General features: G+C 37.4%; 6 protein-coding genes across 6 annotated transcripts; 2 read left to right on the plus strand and 4 right to left on the minus strand.

The window, feature by feature from the left end:
- Window positions 1-739: 739 nt before the first annotated feature.
- Window positions 740-3,689, plus strand: MONOS_5070 (putative DDB1- and CUL4-associated factor 12; the record flags this gene model as incomplete). The annotated part of the gene is made up of 3 exons (XM_067875190.1): window positions 740-925; window positions 1,100-1,814; window positions 2,826-3,689. The coding sequence occupies 3 exons, from the start codon at window positions 740-742 to the stop codon at window positions 3,590-3,592; spliced, it is 1,668 nt and encodes a 555-aa protein (XP_067721899.1). The 3' UTR covers window positions 3,593-3,689.
- Window positions 3,690-3,727: 38 nt separating this feature from the next.
- MONOS_5071 (putative type 11 methyltransferase) lies at window positions 3,728-5,255 on the minus strand. The gene is made up of 4 exons (XM_067875191.1): window positions 5,174-5,255; window positions 4,988-5,107; window positions 4,799-4,914; window positions 3,728-4,741 (listed from the first exon to the last, which is right to left on the minus strand). Exons 1-4 carry the CDS (start codon window positions 5,205-5,207, stop codon window positions 4,118-4,120), a joined length of 894 nt encoding a protein of 297 aa, XP_067721900.1. The 5' UTR covers window positions 5,208-5,255; the 3' UTR covers window positions 3,728-4,117.
- Window positions 5,256-5,485: 230 nt separating this feature from the next.
- On the minus strand, window positions 5,486-6,103 carry MONOS_5072 (uncharacterized protein). The gene is made up of 2 exons (XM_067875192.1): window positions 6,047-6,103; window positions 5,486-5,935 (listed from the first exon to the last, which is right to left on the minus strand). Exons 1-2 carry the CDS (start codon window positions 6,063-6,065, stop codon window positions 5,646-5,648), a joined length of 309 nt encoding a protein of 102 aa, XP_067721901.1. The 5' UTR covers window positions 6,066-6,103; the 3' UTR covers window positions 5,486-5,645.
- Window position 6,104: 1 nt separating this feature from the next.
- Window positions 6,105-8,875, minus strand: MONOS_5073 (putative nucleosome assembly protein 1-like 1). The gene is made up of 2 exons (XM_067875193.1): window positions 8,667-8,875; window positions 6,105-8,603 (listed from the first exon to the last, which is right to left on the minus strand). The coding sequence occupies exons 1-2, from the start codon at window positions 8,857-8,859 to the stop codon at window positions 6,325-6,327; spliced, it is 2,472 nt and encodes an 823-aa protein (XP_067721902.1). The 5' UTR covers window positions 8,860-8,875; the 3' UTR covers window positions 6,105-6,324.
- Window positions 8,876-10,841: 1,966 nt separating this feature from the next.
- Window positions 10,842-11,320, minus strand: MONOS_5074 (uncharacterized protein; the record flags this gene model as incomplete). Its single annotated transcript, XM_067875194.1, has 6 exons — window positions 10,842-10,944; window positions 11,027-11,058; window positions 11,082-11,138; window positions 11,163-11,235; window positions 11,266-11,276; window positions 11,315-11,320. 6 exons carry the CDS (start codon window positions 11,318-11,320, stop codon window positions 10,842-10,844), a joined length of 282 nt encoding a protein of 93 aa, XP_067721903.1.
- Window positions 11,321-11,644: 324 nt separating this feature from the next.
- On the plus strand, window positions 11,645-19,292 carry MONOS_18046 (uncharacterized protein; the record flags this gene model as incomplete). The annotated part of the gene is made up of 4 exons (XM_067871026.1): window positions 11,645-11,676; window positions 11,764-12,394; window positions 12,957-13,008; window positions 13,686-19,292. 4 exons carry the CDS (start codon window positions 11,645-11,647, stop codon window positions 18,662-18,664), a joined length of 5,694 nt encoding a protein of 1,897 aa, XP_067721904.1. The 3' UTR covers window positions 18,665-19,292.
- Window positions 19,293-20,531: the final 1,239 nt, after the last annotated feature.

The raw sequence follows: 20,531 nt of genomic DNA on the forward strand, positions 1-20,531 counted from the left end.
TAAATAGTTATTGGAAGTTGCTTTCATTAAAAAAAGTCGGACCCAGTATGTGACACTTTACCCAATATTTTTTCTTCACGTCATCCAGGGTTAAAAAAAAAAACATCTCTTTTATTCTCTTTTTTATGAAATGAAAATTTTCATTTGAAAAATATTATAAATGGGTTAGATCATTATCTAATTGCTTTGAGATACAACAAACGCGAAAGTTGTATTTTGTTTTTGAATTAATAATTGAAATAGCGTTTCAGTTTCTTTAATATATTCTTCATGCTAGACTTTTAGTTTTATTAATTCGGAAAACTCAATGAAAAGAGATAATTTAAAGTTTGTCTTGCTGAAATGGAATTATTTGTTTCTTTCATTTTATTTAGCTTTATAAATATGTTTATGAAAAGATCTTTTTATTCTCAATTTACGATACCCCTTTGGATTAGCGTTTTTACAGCATCAAAAAAGTTTGCATTTTCAATAACATTGAAAAAACCAAAAATTTATCTTTGATACGATGTAATTCGTTATTTTTTATAGAAAAAGAATGCTTAGAGAAAGGGATATTGTTCCAACCAAAAGAATAGACAAAGTGTTTTCTTCTTTGTGGATTTCTGATCGTTTTTGTGTTTTTGGAACAAAAGATAATATCCTCTGCAATATGGATGCATTTAAGGAAAAAATCTTTTTTCATGATCTACCTCACGGACGTCGTTTTTATGAAGAAACTTGTTGTGGAATCCATTCAATGAGCATTAACCCATCAGGAACATTGTTAGCTAGTGGAGGAGAGAACCCTTGTGATATAGCCGTATTAAGCTTGCCTTCGTTGGAGGGGAAGGCTATTTGCGAAGGAATGAATGATTGGGTTTTTGGGATTAAATGGATTGATGATGTCACCATTGTCGGCTGCGGTAGAGATGGAAGCGTTCGAGTGTGGAACATTTTACGTAGTGACTTAAAGAAATGTAGAGAAACATGTAACTTTAACAAAGTTGCAAATTTTTTAAATGAAAATGATTTGTCGCAGAATTTTCCGAAATTCATTTCTCCTGTTTGTGAATCTGAATCAGGATGCAATAAAATACGTGATATTTCGTTAAATCAGAATAAACGTTCTTCTTTTTGCACACTTTCACTGAATCATACAGTATCAATTTGGGATGTCAATTTTACGCATCCGTCGCGTGGAAGTTTTTCTTCTGATTGTCTGCCTTTGGATCAATCAAGACTTGTTCCATTGATTAATTTGAGCCTACCAACACATCTCAGTGATTTGACATGCCTTACTGTCTGTGACGGTGGAGTGGCAGCTTGCAGCAGCAATGGGGATGAACTGTTTAGGGGTTCTGCATACGAGAACGAAGAATTGGATGATCATAACGTGAGCATATATGAAGAAGATGTTGATGGAGGCACATGGCTAAATGCAAGGGACTGGAGGGATGAAAAAATGCTTCGCAGAAATGAGCGGGAGAAAAGGCGGAAAAGAGAGGAGAATCTCTGTGAACGGGAAGAATTCGACCAAATTAGGAGCAAGAGAGCAGAAAGGCTGTCTGTAAAGCTGCTCAATGAAGGCGGGGATTCTGTGCATGGATGGCTGAGTGGAAGGAAAACAGCAAATTATGGAGGAGGAAGCGGAAGGATTGCAGTGGGATCGTTTACACATTTGCTATTTTTGGATGAAAGAGAGCCACAGCGTGGAATATGTTGTCATTCTTCTAGCACTTCGATTTATTCTGTAGCAAATGCTTCTTCTTGGGCTTGTGATCACAATTGCGACTCACCATTTTGTTCCAGTCAAATTCTGTGCCCTGGACAAGGTCTGAATGATGAAGGATTTTTGGAAAAGGAGATAAATATGCTATTTATGGAGCAGCTATTAACAAAGGCTTTCATGATAGTAATAATGCAATACCTCCTTTATTTAATGCAACACGTTTTGTTGATTTTTATTTATTTATTTATTTATTGTGTTTGTATTGCATTTGTTATACTAGAATAATAATGTTCATCCATTGAGCATAACTAAAAGAACTGCCTTTCATTTATTCATTGATTTATTTATTTATTGTGTTACGTTGTGTTTTATATTATTATTATTTTTATTCATATTTTGAAAGATGAAGGTATTCATCTTTTGTTATTTATTGCTACTTAATGTATTTTTATAAATTCTTTGATTACTACGTTATTAATTGTTTTTAAACTTTTTTTTAACAGATTTTAATTTCACAAATTCTTTTATAATTTTTATTCTTACAAAGAAATGTTAAAGCTTACATTTTTGTATTTATATTTTGATATTTGCATTTGAGTTGTGCTTTATTTGAATTGTTTTCAAAGGCATCTTTGCGAGCCATCATTATTTTTTATCTTGCAAATTGATTTTATTCTAATTTTTATTTATGAAAATGTTCTATTGTTCATATTTTAAGTGTGTTATTTCACTTTGTTGCTTGAACATACTGGTTCCATCTGTTGATGGTTTCCTTCAAATGCTTTTGCATTTATAATATTAGTACACACATAAATTCATATTTATTGTGTTAAAGTTGCATAATCATTCACCTCTATTGAGGTTGAAATTTATAAAATCAAAAGAATATTCATAAAAATTCGTATTCGTTTCGGGAGTGGTTATCCTTCTCGAATACACTTGTCCAATGCAAAATTTGGCATTCTCAAAACCAATATTCTTCTTTAAGAAGTGAGAATTACTTTAATTGATGGAATTTATCTTTTGAATTCATCAATCACAATTTTTTCTTAAATATTTATTTTGTAATTTTAATTTTTCTCAATTTTCAAATTTCGTGCTTTTATTGTTTTAGGCATTCGATCTTTATCATCGCTTGGACATGACGTGTGGGTGGGAATGGGAGATGGAAAGATTGGTGTTGTCGATGAAAGAATGATGAAATTTGTGAAAATTGGATCAACGGATTCTGATTTGCCCTCATCTTTGGCTTCAACACAAACGGAACAACAGTGCTTTAGATCTTCATCCGATGAAATCACATACAAAATCGGAAGAGGAACATTGTTCACCGACGAATTTAGTGTAATCACAGGCAACACCAACGAGCAAAGAGCAGAAGTCGAAGAAGAAGAAGAAGATGATGATGACAGAAATGATGAAAGAGCTGAAGAAGAGAGAGAAGCTATTGATCCCTTATTTTCTTTAGAGCATGATGAAAGAGAGAATACTACGGAGAGAATGAACCTTAATCACGTTCGAAGAATATCAACGGACGCTTTCGATGACAGCATTTTCAACGATCATTCTCTCGAAGAAGGCAATTTTCCTTCGACGAACCGGCTTGGTGATACGTCTTTTGCTAATCGAAGAGAGAATTCAACTGCAGAAACCACCCCTGTAATTCCATCTCCTCCAAGGCCTCATCTGCACTCTCCTTTGATTCCTGATACGCAACTTCTGCAAACAGTTCTTGAACAGCTGATTGAAAGAGAGAGTGAGGGTGTAGCCATTCCGAATTCCGTCTTCACTCTTTCTTTTTCACCCGAATCGATCGAACTGTTTGCTGGCGGAGGTCCTTTTCCTGCCTCGCTCAAAGGGAATTTCATTGGGCTTTTGTAACACTGAAACACTTCGTTCACCTTTTATTACCATTTTTGAATTTATTCACTTCATCACTTTTTTTGTATTCTGTAACAGCAACATGCACATATCTTTATATTCTTTATTGTAAAAGAAGTAAAAAGAAATAACAAATTCAGTTTAGGGTTCTATTGTATATGAATTAAAGTGAACGCTAAAAGCGGAGTGCAATTGAAAAAGAAAATTGCCTATATGAAAGAAAAGAAATAATATGAGAGAAATATTTTAAACCGTTTAAGGCATAACATTTAATTAAAAAAAAAAAAAAGAAAGTAGGCTTATTTTAAATTCAGACAAGAAAAAGCAAATGAATCGACGATGAGATGACGAAGAATAATAAAGAATCAGTCTCTTTTCTAATAATCATCGGAAAAAAAAAACAAAATCTGAACTAACTCTCACACTCTCTGACAAGCAATTCATTGCTCTAACCAGAACAGAAAAGCTTTGCCCAATTGCAGCAAACAATAACAACAAAAACTCCAATTAATATTCTGCAATAATTTATTTCTCTTTCTCTCTTTCAATTTCCGCAAAATGCCTCTTCAGACTCTCTTCCTCCTCCTTCGACAGGGATGCCAGCTCAATTGGAGGCTTCTGCTTCGACTTCTTTGACAAAATCTCTCCTGTTTGCGTCGTAAGACCATCTACAGGCTTTCGCGCAATGATGCAGCGGGAGATAGGCAGAATTGGCGACGAGGATACGATTTTCTCGATTTCCATCCCAAACTTCTTCAGAAGCTTTTTCGTCCGCTCCATATGCCAGAAGTCGTGGATCACCAGCAAACCTCCGTTTTTGGTCACTCGGACCATCTGGATGATCGTTCGGTCCAGAGAGCCCTTCGACAGATGGTGCGCAAGATCGGCACAGCAGCAAACATCAAAATAGTCATTCGGGTAGGGAACATTTCGTGGATCTCCTCCAAGCAATTGGACACGATCAGCAACGCCTTCAATCTCTGCATTTTTAAGGGTCAGCTTAGGAGTTTTCAATGAGCGATCAAGAATTTTTCTTTCTCTGTCTCTTTCAGTTTCCCAAATATCAACTCCATGAGCCTTTCCTCCATTATTAAGAAGCTTTGCTAATCCAATTAGAATAAGTCCACTACCTGTTCCAACATCAAGTACCTTAAATAATATTATGAAAAATTTATACAACCACAATTGCTAAAGTGAAAAGCACACGATTTCATCACCTTTAAGCTTTGGACTCAATTCTCGAACGATTATATCTCTAGCCCTTTTTGCGCCAAAAGTATTTGCATATGACAAATAGCAGGCAACAGCAAAAACAAAAGAAGCTTTCCATTTAAACAAAAAAAATTTAATTGAAATTAATATAACTATTTCACATAACAATTCGAATAAACATACCGATCACAATTCCTCCAACTTTATAAACATGCCCTAATTTATCTCCAAGGCTAAATGACAAAAAGTAAAGTGCTCCCGCAAGACCAAAAACGAAAAAGTCAACACGAGAGACAAATAATGCTGAAGTGATGAAAAACACGATAAAATATATAACAGTATTAATAAACATTATTTAAAGAGTCAAACAATAATCCGGTTTTGGAGTTTTATTTTTGGACATTTGTCAAACAACAAACAAGATTGGTGATTTATCCAATATACTGATTATGGTCTTTCATATTTGTCAATGAATAATTTATTGATATCATAGTTGCTTTCTTCAAGAATTTGCAGTTGCCAGCTTGATTTGATTTCGGGTTTCTTTTTTCATTCACAAATGATGCTTTGAAATGTTCAAATAACACTCAACGTTACCAATATCATGCTTTTTATTCAATGGATAGTTCTCGTTTCAATCATTCACAAAACATAAAAATGAAATTGAGCAACGAGCAAAAATCATTGACTGAATCGAAAAGAATATCTTTTTTTATAAAATATTAAAAATGGAAAAGAAGTGATTAGCTCTTTTATAAATCAAAATATAACAATATTATACTAAATATTGCAAATTACATAATTTGAAATGAGATTGCAATGAATTTGTTGAGAATTATGCTTATTGAGATGAGACTGAAGAACTTGATGAAGGCGAAACCTTCGGTGCAGTTGAAGCTTTGTAAAATGCTGCTTTTTTCTCCGCTTTTTTCAATGTAATAACGTACATTATGCTGCTGAATATTCCAGCAACAACCCAGATTCCTCCAGCAACAAAACTTTGCCAGGCCAACTTCTCATACTCTCCATTTGACAAAGGCTCTCCAAGAGGAAGTTTCAAAGAAAAGCACATTCCGAACATGAAAAGAGTCACAGCACACACGGCTGAAAAAGCAATGCAGCATGATGCACCTAAGAAAATATCAAATTTAAAGAATTATTTAAAGATGAATGGACAAGTTAATCAATTTAAAATTATGCATTAATTTTCATATAATTTCGCGTGCTTTCGAAATGTCATACAATTAAATGTTAATTTCATTTTTTGATAATTTGATATTATCTGATCAAGTAAGATCTATTTTGTATAATTACTTAAATAAAAATATGATTATGATAACTTCAATTAAACCTTTAAGATTTCTGAATAAATATATAAATAAATACACTAGAAGGCGTTAAAGATTGCTGTTGAAAAAAAAAAAAAATACACAGATTATTGAAGAAGAAGAAGATTATCATATTTATAACAAGAGAGAAAAAGAAAATGATCAATTTTTACGAGAAGCTTTAGCGTCTTCTCAATCATGAGTGCAGTAGCAGCCATGAGCGCATCCGTGTGAGTGTCCCTGCTTGTGGTTTTTGTGATGTGAGCAGCAGTCAACGTCGCACGTGCACTCTCCACAGCAACCGCACCCTCCTCCCTCTCCTCCCTCTCCTTCAGCCTCTTCCTCGTCTCTCACACTCTCCCCAGTGAAGTAGTAATACGACCTCGGCACGACTTTGTCGACGAGGCAGTTTGTGTTCTCTGTCAGCAGCGGAATAACAGCCTGCCGGGGCATCTGGGTGAGGTAGGTGGCTCTGTCTTCCATCGTGTCGATGAAGGCCTCTTCGTCTGGGTGGAAAAGGTTGTATTCTTCTCCCAAGCGAGACGCAAGAAATTCGGGTGTGATCATGTCATCATCATCATCTTCATCTTCATCATCGTCTTCTTCACTATCATCATATTCATCCCCTCCTTTTCCTCCTTTTCCTTGTTTTTGCTTCTTATTGCTGCTGTTATTCTTCTTCTTCTTCTGTGTTTTCTGCGTCTTTTTGCCCTTCTTCGCGTTCTCCTTCCTCTTTGCCCTCTCTTTCTCCATCTTTTCCAGCAGCTCCTCAACTTTCCCCCTCATCTCTCTGTGCTTGTTCCTCCACACTTTCTTCCTCATCTTCTCCTCTTTCGCCAAACGATCAAGTTTTTCATTCATTTCTTCGTCATTCAAAAAGAGATCAAAGAACGAACGCGTCGCAAACTGCACCTTCACCAGCTTCGGCTTCGAGTTCTTCTTGTTCTTCTCTTTCTTCTGCCCTTTCCCTTTCCCTTTCCCTTTTGCTCCCTTTCCTTTCCCTTTTCCACCTTCTTCCTCTTCTTCCTCTTCAATTTCTTGTTCCGGCACCTCAGCCTCGTCCACCCCGCAGTCCATCCCTTCCTTCCACTCCACTTTCGTCCCTTTTCCCATCACATCGCTTCTCACCCTGTTCAGCGTAGGCTCCTGAATAACATACCTCGTCAGCTCTTTGTTCGCAATGAACGGGTTCTCTGCAAAGATGAACGTGACTGCTGTGAGTAAGGGGGGGATCATACCTGCTCCACTTCCAGTGGGTGTAGATGAAGATGACGATGCTGTGGAAACAGTGGAAGCGGTGGAAGAAGCAGTAGAAGAAGAAGAGGAAGAAGAAGAAGAAGAAGATGTTGCTATTGGGAATGAATTGGCAGAAGAAGACATCGAAAGCGCAGAGGGAGAAGAAGGAAACGACGCAGCTGAAGCAGACTGTGGTGCAGCTGGAGGGAAAAGCTCTTCAGCCTGCTCTTCTCCAAAGCCATCTCCTTTTTGCTTCTCATCTTCCGAATCTTTGCCTCCTCCTTCCTTTAGTGACTTTCCTTCTTTTTTGTCTTTGCCTTCTTTGCCTTCATTGTCTTCGTTATCTTCATTGTCTTCCTCTTCCTCTTTCAGCTTGTCAATTGCATTCATCAGAGGCGAGCGCGGGATGCCTGGCGAGTGCGGCGATATCACAGGAGTCGTCGAGTGAGACGAATGCGCTGAAAGAGGAGACGGAGAAAAGCAAAAATGCTGCGCTGACCCAAACGACGCCGAAGAAGGGGAAACAAGCGGAGAATAATGAGGAGCTGAGCCTGGAGCAGAAATACTGCCTATCTGAGGAGGATATGCAGAGCATGCTCTTGCAAAAGAAGAATCCAACATGTGGGACTGAGACGCAGACAAAGGGAAGAATGGTGATGTAGATGACGAGCGCAATGGGGACTTAGGGTCATCAGCTCCCATTGCAAATGGATTCTTCGGAACCATCGGAAATCCGCCAATTGCAGCCGATTCGGCAGAATCAAGACGTCTGACGCGAATTTCTTCCAAATAATGAAGAACTTTCTCATCCTTCGGTGATACCAACTCATCAATAACGCTGTTACATATGGCATCAACCCAATAATCTGGAATACCTCGATCACTTCCATCTGGCCTTTTAACAATTGGTTGCCTTTCTGATTCTGGCACTTCGGATTCTGGCTTTTCATTTAACGGAGAAAGTTCTTCTTCTTTCGGTTCATAAAGTCCAATAACAATTTCATTTCGCTTTTTAAAAACTTCAAGATACTCTTTTTCGTATTTTGAAATTAAATCCAATTCTTCCTCAAATAACTTTTTTTTTAATTCATCGTACTCTTTCTGACACTTTTTTATTGCCAAAATTCGTCTTTGTTGCACATGTGTAAATGAATCAAGGGCTGAGGGTTCAGGTATTGAAATTCCTTTCAATTTTTCTTGGAACAGTTTCGACATTGTGTTTGGTGTTGCACCTGCTAATAAATTTTAGCATAATTATAAACGATAAAACAATTACAGAAAAAATAAAAAAAACTTGCCTGGACCAAAGAAATATGATTTGAATTCTGAAGCCGCTCCCATTGGAGTATTTTGTGGAACTTGAGGCAATGGCTTATCTGGCATTGGAGAAATAGGTGGAAGAACTTGAGGAACACCTGCAACTGGAGTGGGTGCAGGTGAATATTCTGAAAATGACAATTCTGGTGGAGTTATTGTCAATCGATGCATCATTTTGATCTTTATCACGAACTTTGGTAGTCATTGATCTTAAAATGAACATAACACTAATTAAATCACTTTTGAAACATCATATATGAAACATCGCTTATGTGTGATATGTTTACAATATTTGCTGCTAAAATAAATAATCTTGATTTCACTTTTTTGTTTTCGACAAAATAATTTCGCAATAAATTTGTTTTCGTTTTTTAATTTTCCATGTGCATTCATTAACTAAAAGATAGAAAATTATTGGAAAAAAAATTTGGATATAAAAATATTAATAATATAATGACAATCAATCTCATTTTAAATCGAATTTTTCATTTAAAAAAAAGATTTAATTATTATTATTCAATCATATTTTGTCCTTGATTTATATTTTAATATTTTCTAACTATTTTTTGAAAAATAATGATGAATGGTGTTATTATTTCTTGGAGAGAATTGCCGACAGTTGTTAGAGGTGCCGAGAACACAAAAGGGGAATACGATGACAATCTGACGAGATATGAGTTCAACAGGGATTAAAGAGCTTGAATAATATAGAGAATAAAGAACGGGCATCGGGTATTGGATTGAGTGTTTCATCTGTTTGAATATGGTGACAAAGTACTGGCTAGCATATGTAATTTTATGCATTGTTGCGATTGAAAAGGGAAAAGAGAATAATGTGATGATCACAATGAAGTTTGTTGACGATACGTATTCGAAGCATGGCTGCATATCAGTATTGAAAAAAGGAGGAGCGGAGCCACGCACAAAACTGCAAGGCGAGCCATATGACTTGTGGAACGGAGAGCTCTCGGCACAGCTCACCAGCGGCGACGACCCCAACGGAGAAGAAGGCACCCCCATGTTCGGAAGAGCCGGCGAAGACACATCTGCCGCAGGGTCACACGGCGAGGGAGGAGACGACAGCGCCAAAGACCAGCTGCCCTGCTGTGCCGCCTGCTGCTGCGCTGCCATCAGGCTCTTCAGCCGCTCCATCTCTGTCCTGCTCAAAGGCCATGCACGCCAGTGAATGAAAAGCGACTGCGAATGCGACACAGAAAGAGCACTGAGGACAGACAGCGATGCCCCCAGAGAGAATGCTGTGCACGGGACAAGCTGCGGGGCAAGTGCCGAACAAGAAGAAGAAGAAGAAGAAGAAAAAGAAGAAGAAGATGAAGACGATGATGATGGAGAAGCATTCACTGAGTGTGCCAAATGCATCGGACCAAAGACGACTGCCAAAAGCATCTGAAGCGCCTGGTCGATGGCTGCTCCAAAGACACCCTCAAACAACCCTGCTCGTCTGCCTCGCAGCGCTGCGCTGAACACACACATCCAAACGCCCCCTTCTCTGAAGAGCCATCTTTTCTCATCCGCCAATAGCCCATGCCTCTCGCTCCCTGCGCCACCAAAGAGTTCTGCGCTGGAAGTGTCACAAACGGCGATATCTCAACAAAATTGGTGGCCAATGGAATAAGCGCATAATGCGTGCACAGCCCTCGCTCAGCTGACAGCGGCACAATCAGAACATAATCCTCTGACATACATTTCCAAGCACAGAAGAAAAGAAAAGAAAGGAAAATCATAATATATTTAAATCAAATTATATATAAAAATTTCATAAATACACACATAAAAGAATTTCACATCCAAATCTCTCCTCTTGTCAGTTGTCGCAAACATATCATTCGTTAGCCAATTGTTCAAACATTTTATATTCTTGCTCATCCACTTCATTAAGTTCTGCTTTTTCAAGCAATTGTCATCAACTGCTCAAAAAGTTTGCCTTCTTTTCCTTTCAATCATTTCATTATTGCATCTTTGAATAAGTTAATGAGTGAACATAAATCCATTTCCTCTTCCAAAACGTTGATGATGAACGACGATCCAAAAACATTCGAAAGAATTGTTTCAATGGCATCTTCTTCCATTCTTTTTTTTCGTAATCATCAATGCTGCCTGTTCTCCTCTTCAATAATGTTCCAATCTAAAAACAGCCTTCAACCTGCTTCTGCCTCCTCATTTTCCCTTCTTCCTTTCTCCAATAAAATTTCTCCCAGAAAACTGAAATCATCAGGCATTTCTCTTATGACTTCCATTTTCCTTGAATATGAGAAAATAAAAATAAAAATAAAAAATTGTATTTTAATGAAAATATCCGAATAAAACAGAGTTTGTCGCATACCAATAGTAAATTCCATTAATTCCCTGCAACCCCTTTGCCTCAACAAAAAACATACAATTTCACTCATTTCACATTTTATCCTTTTTCCCTTGAACTGAAATTCCATCTCTATCTGTGAGAAAAACACATCAAAAACCCAATCCAAATGCTCGAATAACCTTGTTCCATGCATCCCTTCTCTTTTGTGAAAAGTGTCTATTTCATCCAATCTGGGCAAAAACAATCATTTCTTTCAAAACATCGAAAATCGCTTCAAATAAAAATATCACAAATAATCCACCAAAAGACATACATTTATATGTGGTGCAGAATCACAAAACTTTCAGCACTCACACCTCTTCTGTTCATCTGTTTTCATCAATCTTCACAACATTCATTTCTTTCCCAATTGCCTTTTCTCATGAAAATACAGCCATCAAAATTATATGCTCTAAATCATATGTTGTTCCATCCCAGAGGCAGATATCGCTGGACGGAGAGTATCGGTTGAAATATCAGACGATCATCAAAAATGGATGATTCATTCTCTATTATTCATCGGATCATAAATAAATATATAAAACAAACAAAGGAGAATATTTATTTCCATACAATAATATAATTATCAACAAAAGTTGAATGTTAATTTTTTTGTTGAAGTGCCCATATTAGTCTGTGATAGAAAAAAGAAAAGAAAGCAGTTGGAGAGGCATGGTTATGTTGCTGTCAGGAATATTATATTGTGTGTGGATAATTAGTGTGGGGTGCGTGTGCAAGGGCGCCACAAGTGATGGAGCAGGATTTGTTGAGGAATCAGGGAAAGAAGGAGAATTGGATTATCCTGAAGGCACATGGTCAGAGAAGGCTCAAAACAGCAAAATTGGAGATGGGAATTTATTTGACACACATGTTGAAGGAAAAGAAGGTGGAGTGGGAGAGACCTGGAAAGAGGAGAGAACGATGAAGAAATGCTCAAAACAAAGGAATGAAGGAGGTGGAGAGATTGGGAAAGTTCAAAAACGGGGTTTATGTGAAGAGTGGAAAATGCGGGGAAAGGAGGGTGTGTGTGGTGGGAGTGGGGTTGAGGGAAGTGTTGTTGCAGTCAATTCATCAATGAAACTGAATTCATTGGGATTGAGGGAAATGGGTGGGGAGAGTGTGCTCAGGGCATCGGATGGAAGTTCTGTTGAGGTGAGTGGCTGTGTGATTGGGGTTGAGAGAGAGACGCCCCCCTTTGATTTGTGTGGGAGCTGTGGATTGTTCACCAACATTTCCCTCAGATCGTCTTCAACTTCAACTTCAACCTCAACATCGACCGAACAGATATTCCCTCCACTTTTCTCTTCAAAAGCAGTGGAAGGAGAGATTTCAGAGAGATGCCACATTTCTGTTTGTTCTTCTCATTTCTCATCTTTTTGTGTGTCTTCAGCTCCATTCATCTCATCGCACTTTGTGTGTCTTTCCAAATTAGAATTCTTCAACATCTCCACAAAACCATCGAAAACAACACATCTGGATGAAGGGCTGAGCCAAACCTCGTTTCTGATGAGTGGGTGCACATTTTCATCGGTGTGGGATGTTTATGATGGAGGTATTGTCTCCTCACTGAACAGCCCATCATCTTCCTTGGCTGCCTCGAACATCTCGTTTGTCAGGTGCTATCGCACTCAGAATGTTGCAATCAATGGGAGTGAAGGGAACCCATCGAAACCAGGGAGACAGCAGATAGCAGACAATGGGGCAAATTCGTTCACTTGGTGCGAGTGGAATGGGTCAAATACAACTGGAAATCAAAATTCTGTTTCAGATGGAGTTTCGAGTGGAGGAGCTATAAACATGTATAGCAAGACATCAGGAACACTTTCAGTGAAATTTTGTTCTTTCAATGATTGCTATGCGCATTATGCTGGGGGAGGTATTTTTTGCTATTCAATCAATTCTATCAAAATAGAGAACAACTCGTTCAATGCTTGTACAGCAAAAAATTGCTACGGAGGGGGGATGTATGCCATGTCTATTTCGTCATGTATAAGGATCAGCGGCTGTGAATTCCAGAAATGCAAAGCAAGTGGTTATGGAGGAGGGCTTAATCTTTATAATTTTAATGTTTCTGGATCTTCATGTATTGGAACGGAAAGTGGGAACGGGGAGAGTGCTTGTGTGTTTGAGTGCTCATTCATTTCGTGCTCGCTTACAAATTCTTATGGCGGAGGGATGTATTGTGCTAATGTTCCAGCTGCATTCAAAATGCGAAGCCTCCAATTTATTTCGTGCTCAGCAGTGTCATATGGCGGAGGATTTTGGTTTAATCCAAGTCGATCAACAGCTCCAAGCAACAATCATTATTTTTATTTCTTCTTCTTCCATGATTGCAGATGCTCTGATTCCACTCCATGTGGCCATGATGTCTCTTTCCAAGAACGATACAATCTCTTTTCATCTAAAAATCCGTTCTATGAATCTTACACAACGAATAGAAATGATACGAGAGTGTTCTATAATAATGATGTTTATCACCATACAGAAAAAAAGTGGTGGTTGAAGGATGGAAAATTATTATTTGTTGGGGAGAACGGAAATGACTCGAATGAATTGTGTGGAATGAATGAGACAAAGCCTTGTAAAACGATTGGGCATTCTGTGAACAAATGCAATGATATTGCTAGTTTCGGAATTTCAGTGCTTGTTGGAAGGCATTGGAGAGAAGTTACGATGATCAGTGTTGGGGAAAAGAAGATAACAATAACAGGGAGAGGGAAGACAGTGAGTGCGATTGGGACAAGTGCACTTTCTTCACCTTCAACAACGCTGTTCAGCATATCTTCTGGTCAACTGGAGGTTGGGCATGTGGGGATCGATCACAACGCGACAAGAAGCCCATCGCCGAGTGTGTTTGTGGTGTTACTAGGGAGCGGGACTCTTTCGCTGGAGGATGTTGTGATCGACTCTTCGACATCAGGTGGGAGTGGAATGACGAAGTGTGTGTTAGATGTTGCGCTGAATCAGCTGAAAATGATTGATGTGGAGATCAAAAATATAAAAATGAGTCAACCACTATTTGCTGAGCCATCATCAGCCGGATCGTCATCAGGAGAGAGTTTGCTTGGGAATGTGACAATTCGGAATGTGAATCGGACAACAGGGGACGGCGTGATTTTGTCAAAAAGCGTGAAGGGAGGAGAGACATTTGTGGTGTGGAACACAACAATAGAAGGGTGTGAGTGTTTGAATGGAGATGGAGGAGGGATAAAGGTTGTATTGGAGGATTCAACAAGCAAGATTCTCATAGGAGATTCAACGTCACCTTGCGGAGGGACAACAACATTTAATCAGTGCAAGTGCAGTGGATGTGGAGGAGGGGTATTTATTTCTCTGGGAGATGCAGATGTGAAGTTTGAGTTATCAGATACTCTTGTATTTAATCAGAATGAAGCGGAATATGGAAAGAATATGTTCATTTTTGGAAAGGATTTAAACAGTTCTGTGACAAATGAATCATTCAAGTTTGATTATTCATCAATGAAGGATGATAAGACTCTGTTTGTGGGGAGTGATGATTTTCATTCAAACAAAGATTTATTCATGTTCCTCATTCCATACAGCTCAATTGAGATATTTATCTCATCTGAAGGATTTGATGTTGCAAGATGTGGAAGTGGGGAAGAACCATGCCAAACGATGTGGAAAGGGATGGAAAACATGAAAAAGGAAAATGGAAAGAAAACAATTCAGATTGAAGGATCAACAATTATTCGAGATTCATATGACCTTTCCAATTATCAGATCAAAAAAAGTGTAAAGATGGGAGAAGAGAATGTGAAAGCAACTTTGAATTTTGAAAAAGAAATTGGAAGTCAACTGGAATATTTCATGGAAAATGATATTCGTCTTGAATTGACAAATATTCAACTTCAACTGACATCTGATTTTGTCAACTCAGCCAAAACAATTATTTCCAACAAAAATGGAGAATTGGTGATAAGTGGTTGCTCATTCCATTCAGAGGCAGAAGTGAACAATGGATTTGATTGTGTGTTTGTGGATGTGATTGGAGGCAGTGTGGATGTGAATGATTTGTCGATGGAATCGTGCAATGCTGGAAACAGTATTTTTGCAATTAACAATGCTGGAGTTTCTTGCCAGTTGAGGAATGTTCGAGTGAAATTGTTGAATGAAAGCAGAGGATGTCTTCTTCTGATCAAAGGACCTGAATTAATAACAAAGATAAATGAAGTGGGCGAGGAAATGAATCTCAAAATTGATAATTCATCATTTTCAGGAGTGAAGAGAAGTGACAATGGAGCAAGCATTTTGGAATCAAAGAGTGAGAATAAGATTTGTTTGATTATGAATTCGAACAACATCACAGAAGACAAGGCAGAAACAAGTGAAAAAGGAGGGGCAATATTCTTCACATTGGGTGCATCTGGATCAATGAAGATGATTGACTCGATAATCAGTCAATGCAGCTGCAGTGACTCCACAGGAAGAGGAGGAGGAGTGTATTTGACAACAAAGGAAAGAGGGGATTTGAATTTCACATTTATGGGAATGAAGTTCAGTGCGAACACAGCAAGAGTGGGGAATGATATTTTCATTGAATGTTTCAACATCACATCGCAGATCAATGAAAGACAATTTCAGTTTGATCTTCGAGAGAATCATTATTCACGAATAAATGCAATCTATGGAATTGATAGTTGTGAACACAAAGAAGATACGAATCTGATTGAGTTTGTGACTATCCATCAGAGTGACACAATTGTTGTGAGCAGTGCGGTTGGATCGAATGACAGACAATGTGGAACAAATGCTCTTCCATGTGATTCAATTGAACGGGGTCTGATTCACTTGACATCAGAGCTGATAAGTCAAATTCTCATTGTTGAAGAGAGTGTGATTGGAGAAGAGATAAATCTGAAGGAAATGAGTCTGAGTTCGAAGAGCAGAGAGATGTGTGAAGTTGAAGTGAAATCAAACATTGGAAAAACAAGAGAGGCATTGATAACAACAACTGGAACAGTCTCATTATTGAGAGTGAATTTTGTGTTTGATTCAGATTTCATCTCTTCCCACGAATCACTGATATCACCAGAGAGAGGGATTCTTGAAATTATGAATTGTTCATTCACAGCAAAACAATTGACGGACGGAGTTAATGAAGCTTTTGCAATCATTCCATTTCACATCATTAATACGGCAGAAGGAGAATTACAACTTGATGGATGTGCAATATCAAATCTCATTCTTCAAGAATCTGCTTTATCCCTTTCATCATCACTTTCATCAGTGATTTATTTGTTTGGGATATTCAATTCAACAATAAAAACTTCTCTGATAGATATTAATGAATGTGGACAATTAAACATGGAAAAGTTTTACACAGAAAATATCACAGTTGAGGGAAATGAAGAATCATTGATATCTTGCCTGACAATGAAAAAGACAGTTCAGTTGACAAATTGCACAATGGGCAGAGTCAGTACAAAGACCACAAAAGGGAAATTGATGAAAGTGGAGAATTGCACAGATGTGAAAATGGATAGTTGCATTTTTGATGGAAGTTTAAAGGAAAGAAATGAGCAATATTTGAATAAAGAAGAAGAAGAGATGTGCAGATGGGAAGGATCTCTTGTGGATGTTGTGAAGAGTTCTGTGATGATGAAAGACACAACAATCTCGAATTCACCAGATGGTGGAGTCACAATGAGTGGAGGAAATGTGAATATTGAGAAAGGAGAGTTTATGAACAACAATCCTTTCATTGAAAAATATCCATCATCGAGAAGAAACATCATCTGTTCAGATTCAGGAACATTGAATGTGATGAGTTTGAAAGGAGGAGATGGATTGAAGGATAACACATCACTTTGGATGTTGAATGAAGGGTGCAGTTTTGAAGGGATTGTTTCAGAGAGAGATTCATCATTCTTCATTCCAGTTCCGGAGAGTGTAGAAGTGAAAGAAGGGACAGATAGAATGAAGCTGACATTCAAAGGAATGCTTCTTATTCCTTGCAATCTGTCATTCTCTGTTGTGAAGAAGAAGGGAGAAGAGAAAAAAATTGAAAAACATGAGTTAGATTCAAATGGATTCTTGTCAGAAAGAGAAGTTGAAGGGAGTGTGGGAAAAGATCTCATTAGCAGTTGTGGAGATGAAATTGAGGTGAGTGTGTTTATTTTGTTTGGGAATGCAGAATCTCCTTCATCAACAAATTCATTCATTCTGAAGAATGCCAGTGAAAGTCAGGAGAATGGAGATGAAAGAGTTGTTGAAGGAGGAAAAGAAGGGAAATCTTATTGGTTATTGATTGTGATTGTGCTTGTTGTAATTCTGTTGATTGTTTTTGTTGTGTCAATTGTTCTGGCTGTTCGATGGAGAAAGGCAAAAGAAGAAGCGAAAAAATACAAGGAGATTGTGAATGACAACATCAAGAAGGATGCGAAGGCATTTGAGATGGTAACGATGGAGATGTCACCAGAGGCGCAGTGGAGGAGAGAAGAGATGAATAATGAAGAGAATGCAAAGAAGAGGGTGTATGAAAAGAAGATGGTGCATTCGGAGTCAGAAGAGTATTTGTTGGCTGAGAGTGGATCGACAGAATATATTCTTGGAAAGGATTCAGGCAAGATTCCTGAATGTGCATTGGAGAAAGAAGAAGAAGAAGAGATAAGGAAGAGAACACCGTCACCACCCATCTCATCCACAGACACAGAAACCACATTTGTGAGGATGGACGATCTGTGTCCGACCACCTCATCGATATCGAATCTGGTGGATGCAATGGCCTGCTCCTCTCCTCATGAGAAACTGATTGTGGACTTGAGCGATTCATTGTTCATGCTGCTGCATGGGAGGAATAAGACAAAGGAGATGACGATAGGCACTCTTCAAGAGAGGGAGCAAACAGCTTCCCAGATCCTGTTCTGGGTGGCTAATCTCTCACTCCACTCGTTTGATGAAATGGAAGTTCCACTTTCCTCTCTTTCCAATCTGAGTCCGCACATTGTTCTCTTCTCAGAACACATGGTCATTTGCATTGTGATGCATTCTGATTTCCTTTCATCTGACGATTCTGATTCATCATCCATCTCTTCATCAACTGTTGTCACTTCAGCAAGTGATGATGATGATGACAGTGACTCACTGCCTTCATCAGCCTTTGAGGATGAGGATGATTACAAAAAGGAATGTTTGCGATGGATGGCACCAGAACTGCTGATGAAGAGGAAGATGGGAGCAACGAAGGAGTCGGTTGTGTTTTCGATTGGGATGATGCTGTGGGAGTGCTTGACACTGGAGATTCCGTTTGGGGAGTATGAGGCAGCGATTGCAGGAGACAAGATTGTTCGTGGGGAGAGGCCGAGGATGGGGGAAGAGCAGTCGAGCCTTGAAGAGGTGGTGAAGGGGTGTCTGTCGGGTGAGGCAGGGCTGCGGCCGACATTGGGAGATTTGAAGCGGGAGTTTCTTGGGCACTTTCCGAAAGAAGCGCTGATCATGACAGTTTCGGATGCAGTTGCGATTCAGTCGTTGATATATTGCGAAGCAAATGAACAGGAAAATGAGGGAGAGGATAATAATGATAATGATGAAGTTGGTGAAGTTGATGGGGATGATGAAGATGAGGGAAGCACCAGCAGCAGTTGCAGTTTGAAATAGTTTGGAATGGGAATGAAGGTGAGCAGAAAGAGGAAATGAAGGAAATGTGGATGGATAAATAAGGATGAGGTTGCTTTGAACAAGTGTTTTGTTTGTGGAATGGAAATATCAGGGCAGCTGCATTACCAGTGGTTGCTTTGTGGAATTGAAGAAAGTCAGGTTTTTATTTCAAATAGATGGTTTTTTTATTTTTGAGAATGTGTTTTGATTTGTGGGAAAGCCTCAAATGAATATTTGTTTTTATTTTGTTTGTATAATTTCACTGAATTCAGTCACTCGCCAAAACAACTGTTTTTATTTGTCTTTTTTCTATTTTCAAGTTTTTGTGATTGTATTTCCCTTTCTGATTGTTAATAGACATGAATATTTATTTTCTGTTGTTTCTCATATATTTATTGTTTTGATTGATTTTCCAACACCTTTTCGAATGTTTTGATAAATAGGTTTTTGTTGAATCACTATTCTTATTTTTCAATTGTTAATCCGATATGTATTTGCAGTCATCTTCTTGTGTAACTCAAACCATTTTTGTTGTTTTTAAATTCTTCTTTTCTTTTTTTTTTTCCCCATTCATTTTAAGAGTAGATAAAGTGTTTTTAAACACGCAACACCAACACAGCTTGAATAATGAAGTGATAAAGAATAATTTTTTAGAAATTGAGAATTTTTTTAATAATTGAAGCATAGCAAATGCTGAACAAGTATTATCGCTCAAATTATTCAGAAACGACACATTGTTTAAGAAGGAGATAATTCTGTTTTATAAAAATTTCGTTGAAATAGATTGTTTGAAAATTTGAGAAAAAAAATTTCACTAAAAAAATGGCAAATGAATGGGGTATAATTATTGCAATTTTGAATTACACAGAGATTTATTTCAAACTTTTTCTACAATTATATCACAAAAAGAAAACCACAATTATCAAAAAAATTTGGAAAATTTTTTTGGAATGAGAAATTTTTTTATTAATTGAGAAGAAAAGATAATTTGATGAAATTTGAATAAAAAATTTCTATTTTAATATCTTCAGTCTATTCGAATCAAATATGAGTTTATTTGAATAAGGTATACTTTATTCAAATAAACTCACTTCATTTAAGAATTCTCAACTTCATTTGAGTTTCTGTTTTGTTATGATTTCAAAAAGAACAGAATAATGAACATTATAATTTTGATGTTCGATAAAAACTATTTTTATGTGTTTTTAACTTTTGTGAATAAGTGAAAAGATGATTTCTTTTTTCTGAAATTCAAAAAAATGAACACATTGGTTTGGATGCAATTAATAGGAAATTCCAAATATGCAAACATTATAAATACATTAATCAAAAACAATTTTTATCGCTTATCTGATTAAGTGAAATTGTTGAAAACAAAAAATCAAAAAAATATGGAAATTTGAAATTGCAGATATTCGATGTTTGGCTAACAAGACAATGGATCATTATGCAAACGTAATGCATGGAGCAAGCAAGTTCTTTTTTAAGCGGATGATCACAACTTTCATGGCAATTTGTTGATGAAAGGTGAAATATGGATTAATAGTTCAATTGTGTCTTCTTGGCGCATTGATACAGTGTTGCTCTTCAAATATGCATGCGCGAATGAGAAAATATGCATAAGGTTTGTATTGAATGTCTGTTTTTGAAAGATGTTGAATTTATTGAAATACATCATTTGCATATTCGTGTTTTAATTAAGGCTTCAAAATGTGAAATGCAGAACAAAAAGAACGAGTAACACAAAAATATATACTTTATTGTTTTGAAGAGAAAGAAAACCATTTGCTCCAAGACGAAGAAAAGAAAGGAAATGGTTTTTTAAAAAGGAAGAAAGACTGGTGAGAAAAAGTGGAAATACGAAAAT

Source organism: Monocercomonoides exilis (genome assembly GCF_001643675.1).
Source record: "Monocercomonoides exilis strain PA203 chromosome Unknown scaffold44-821271, whole genome shotgun sequence".
NCBI classification, from domain to species: Eukaryota; Preaxostyla; order Oxymonadida; family Polymastigidae; genus Monocercomonoides; species Monocercomonoides exilis.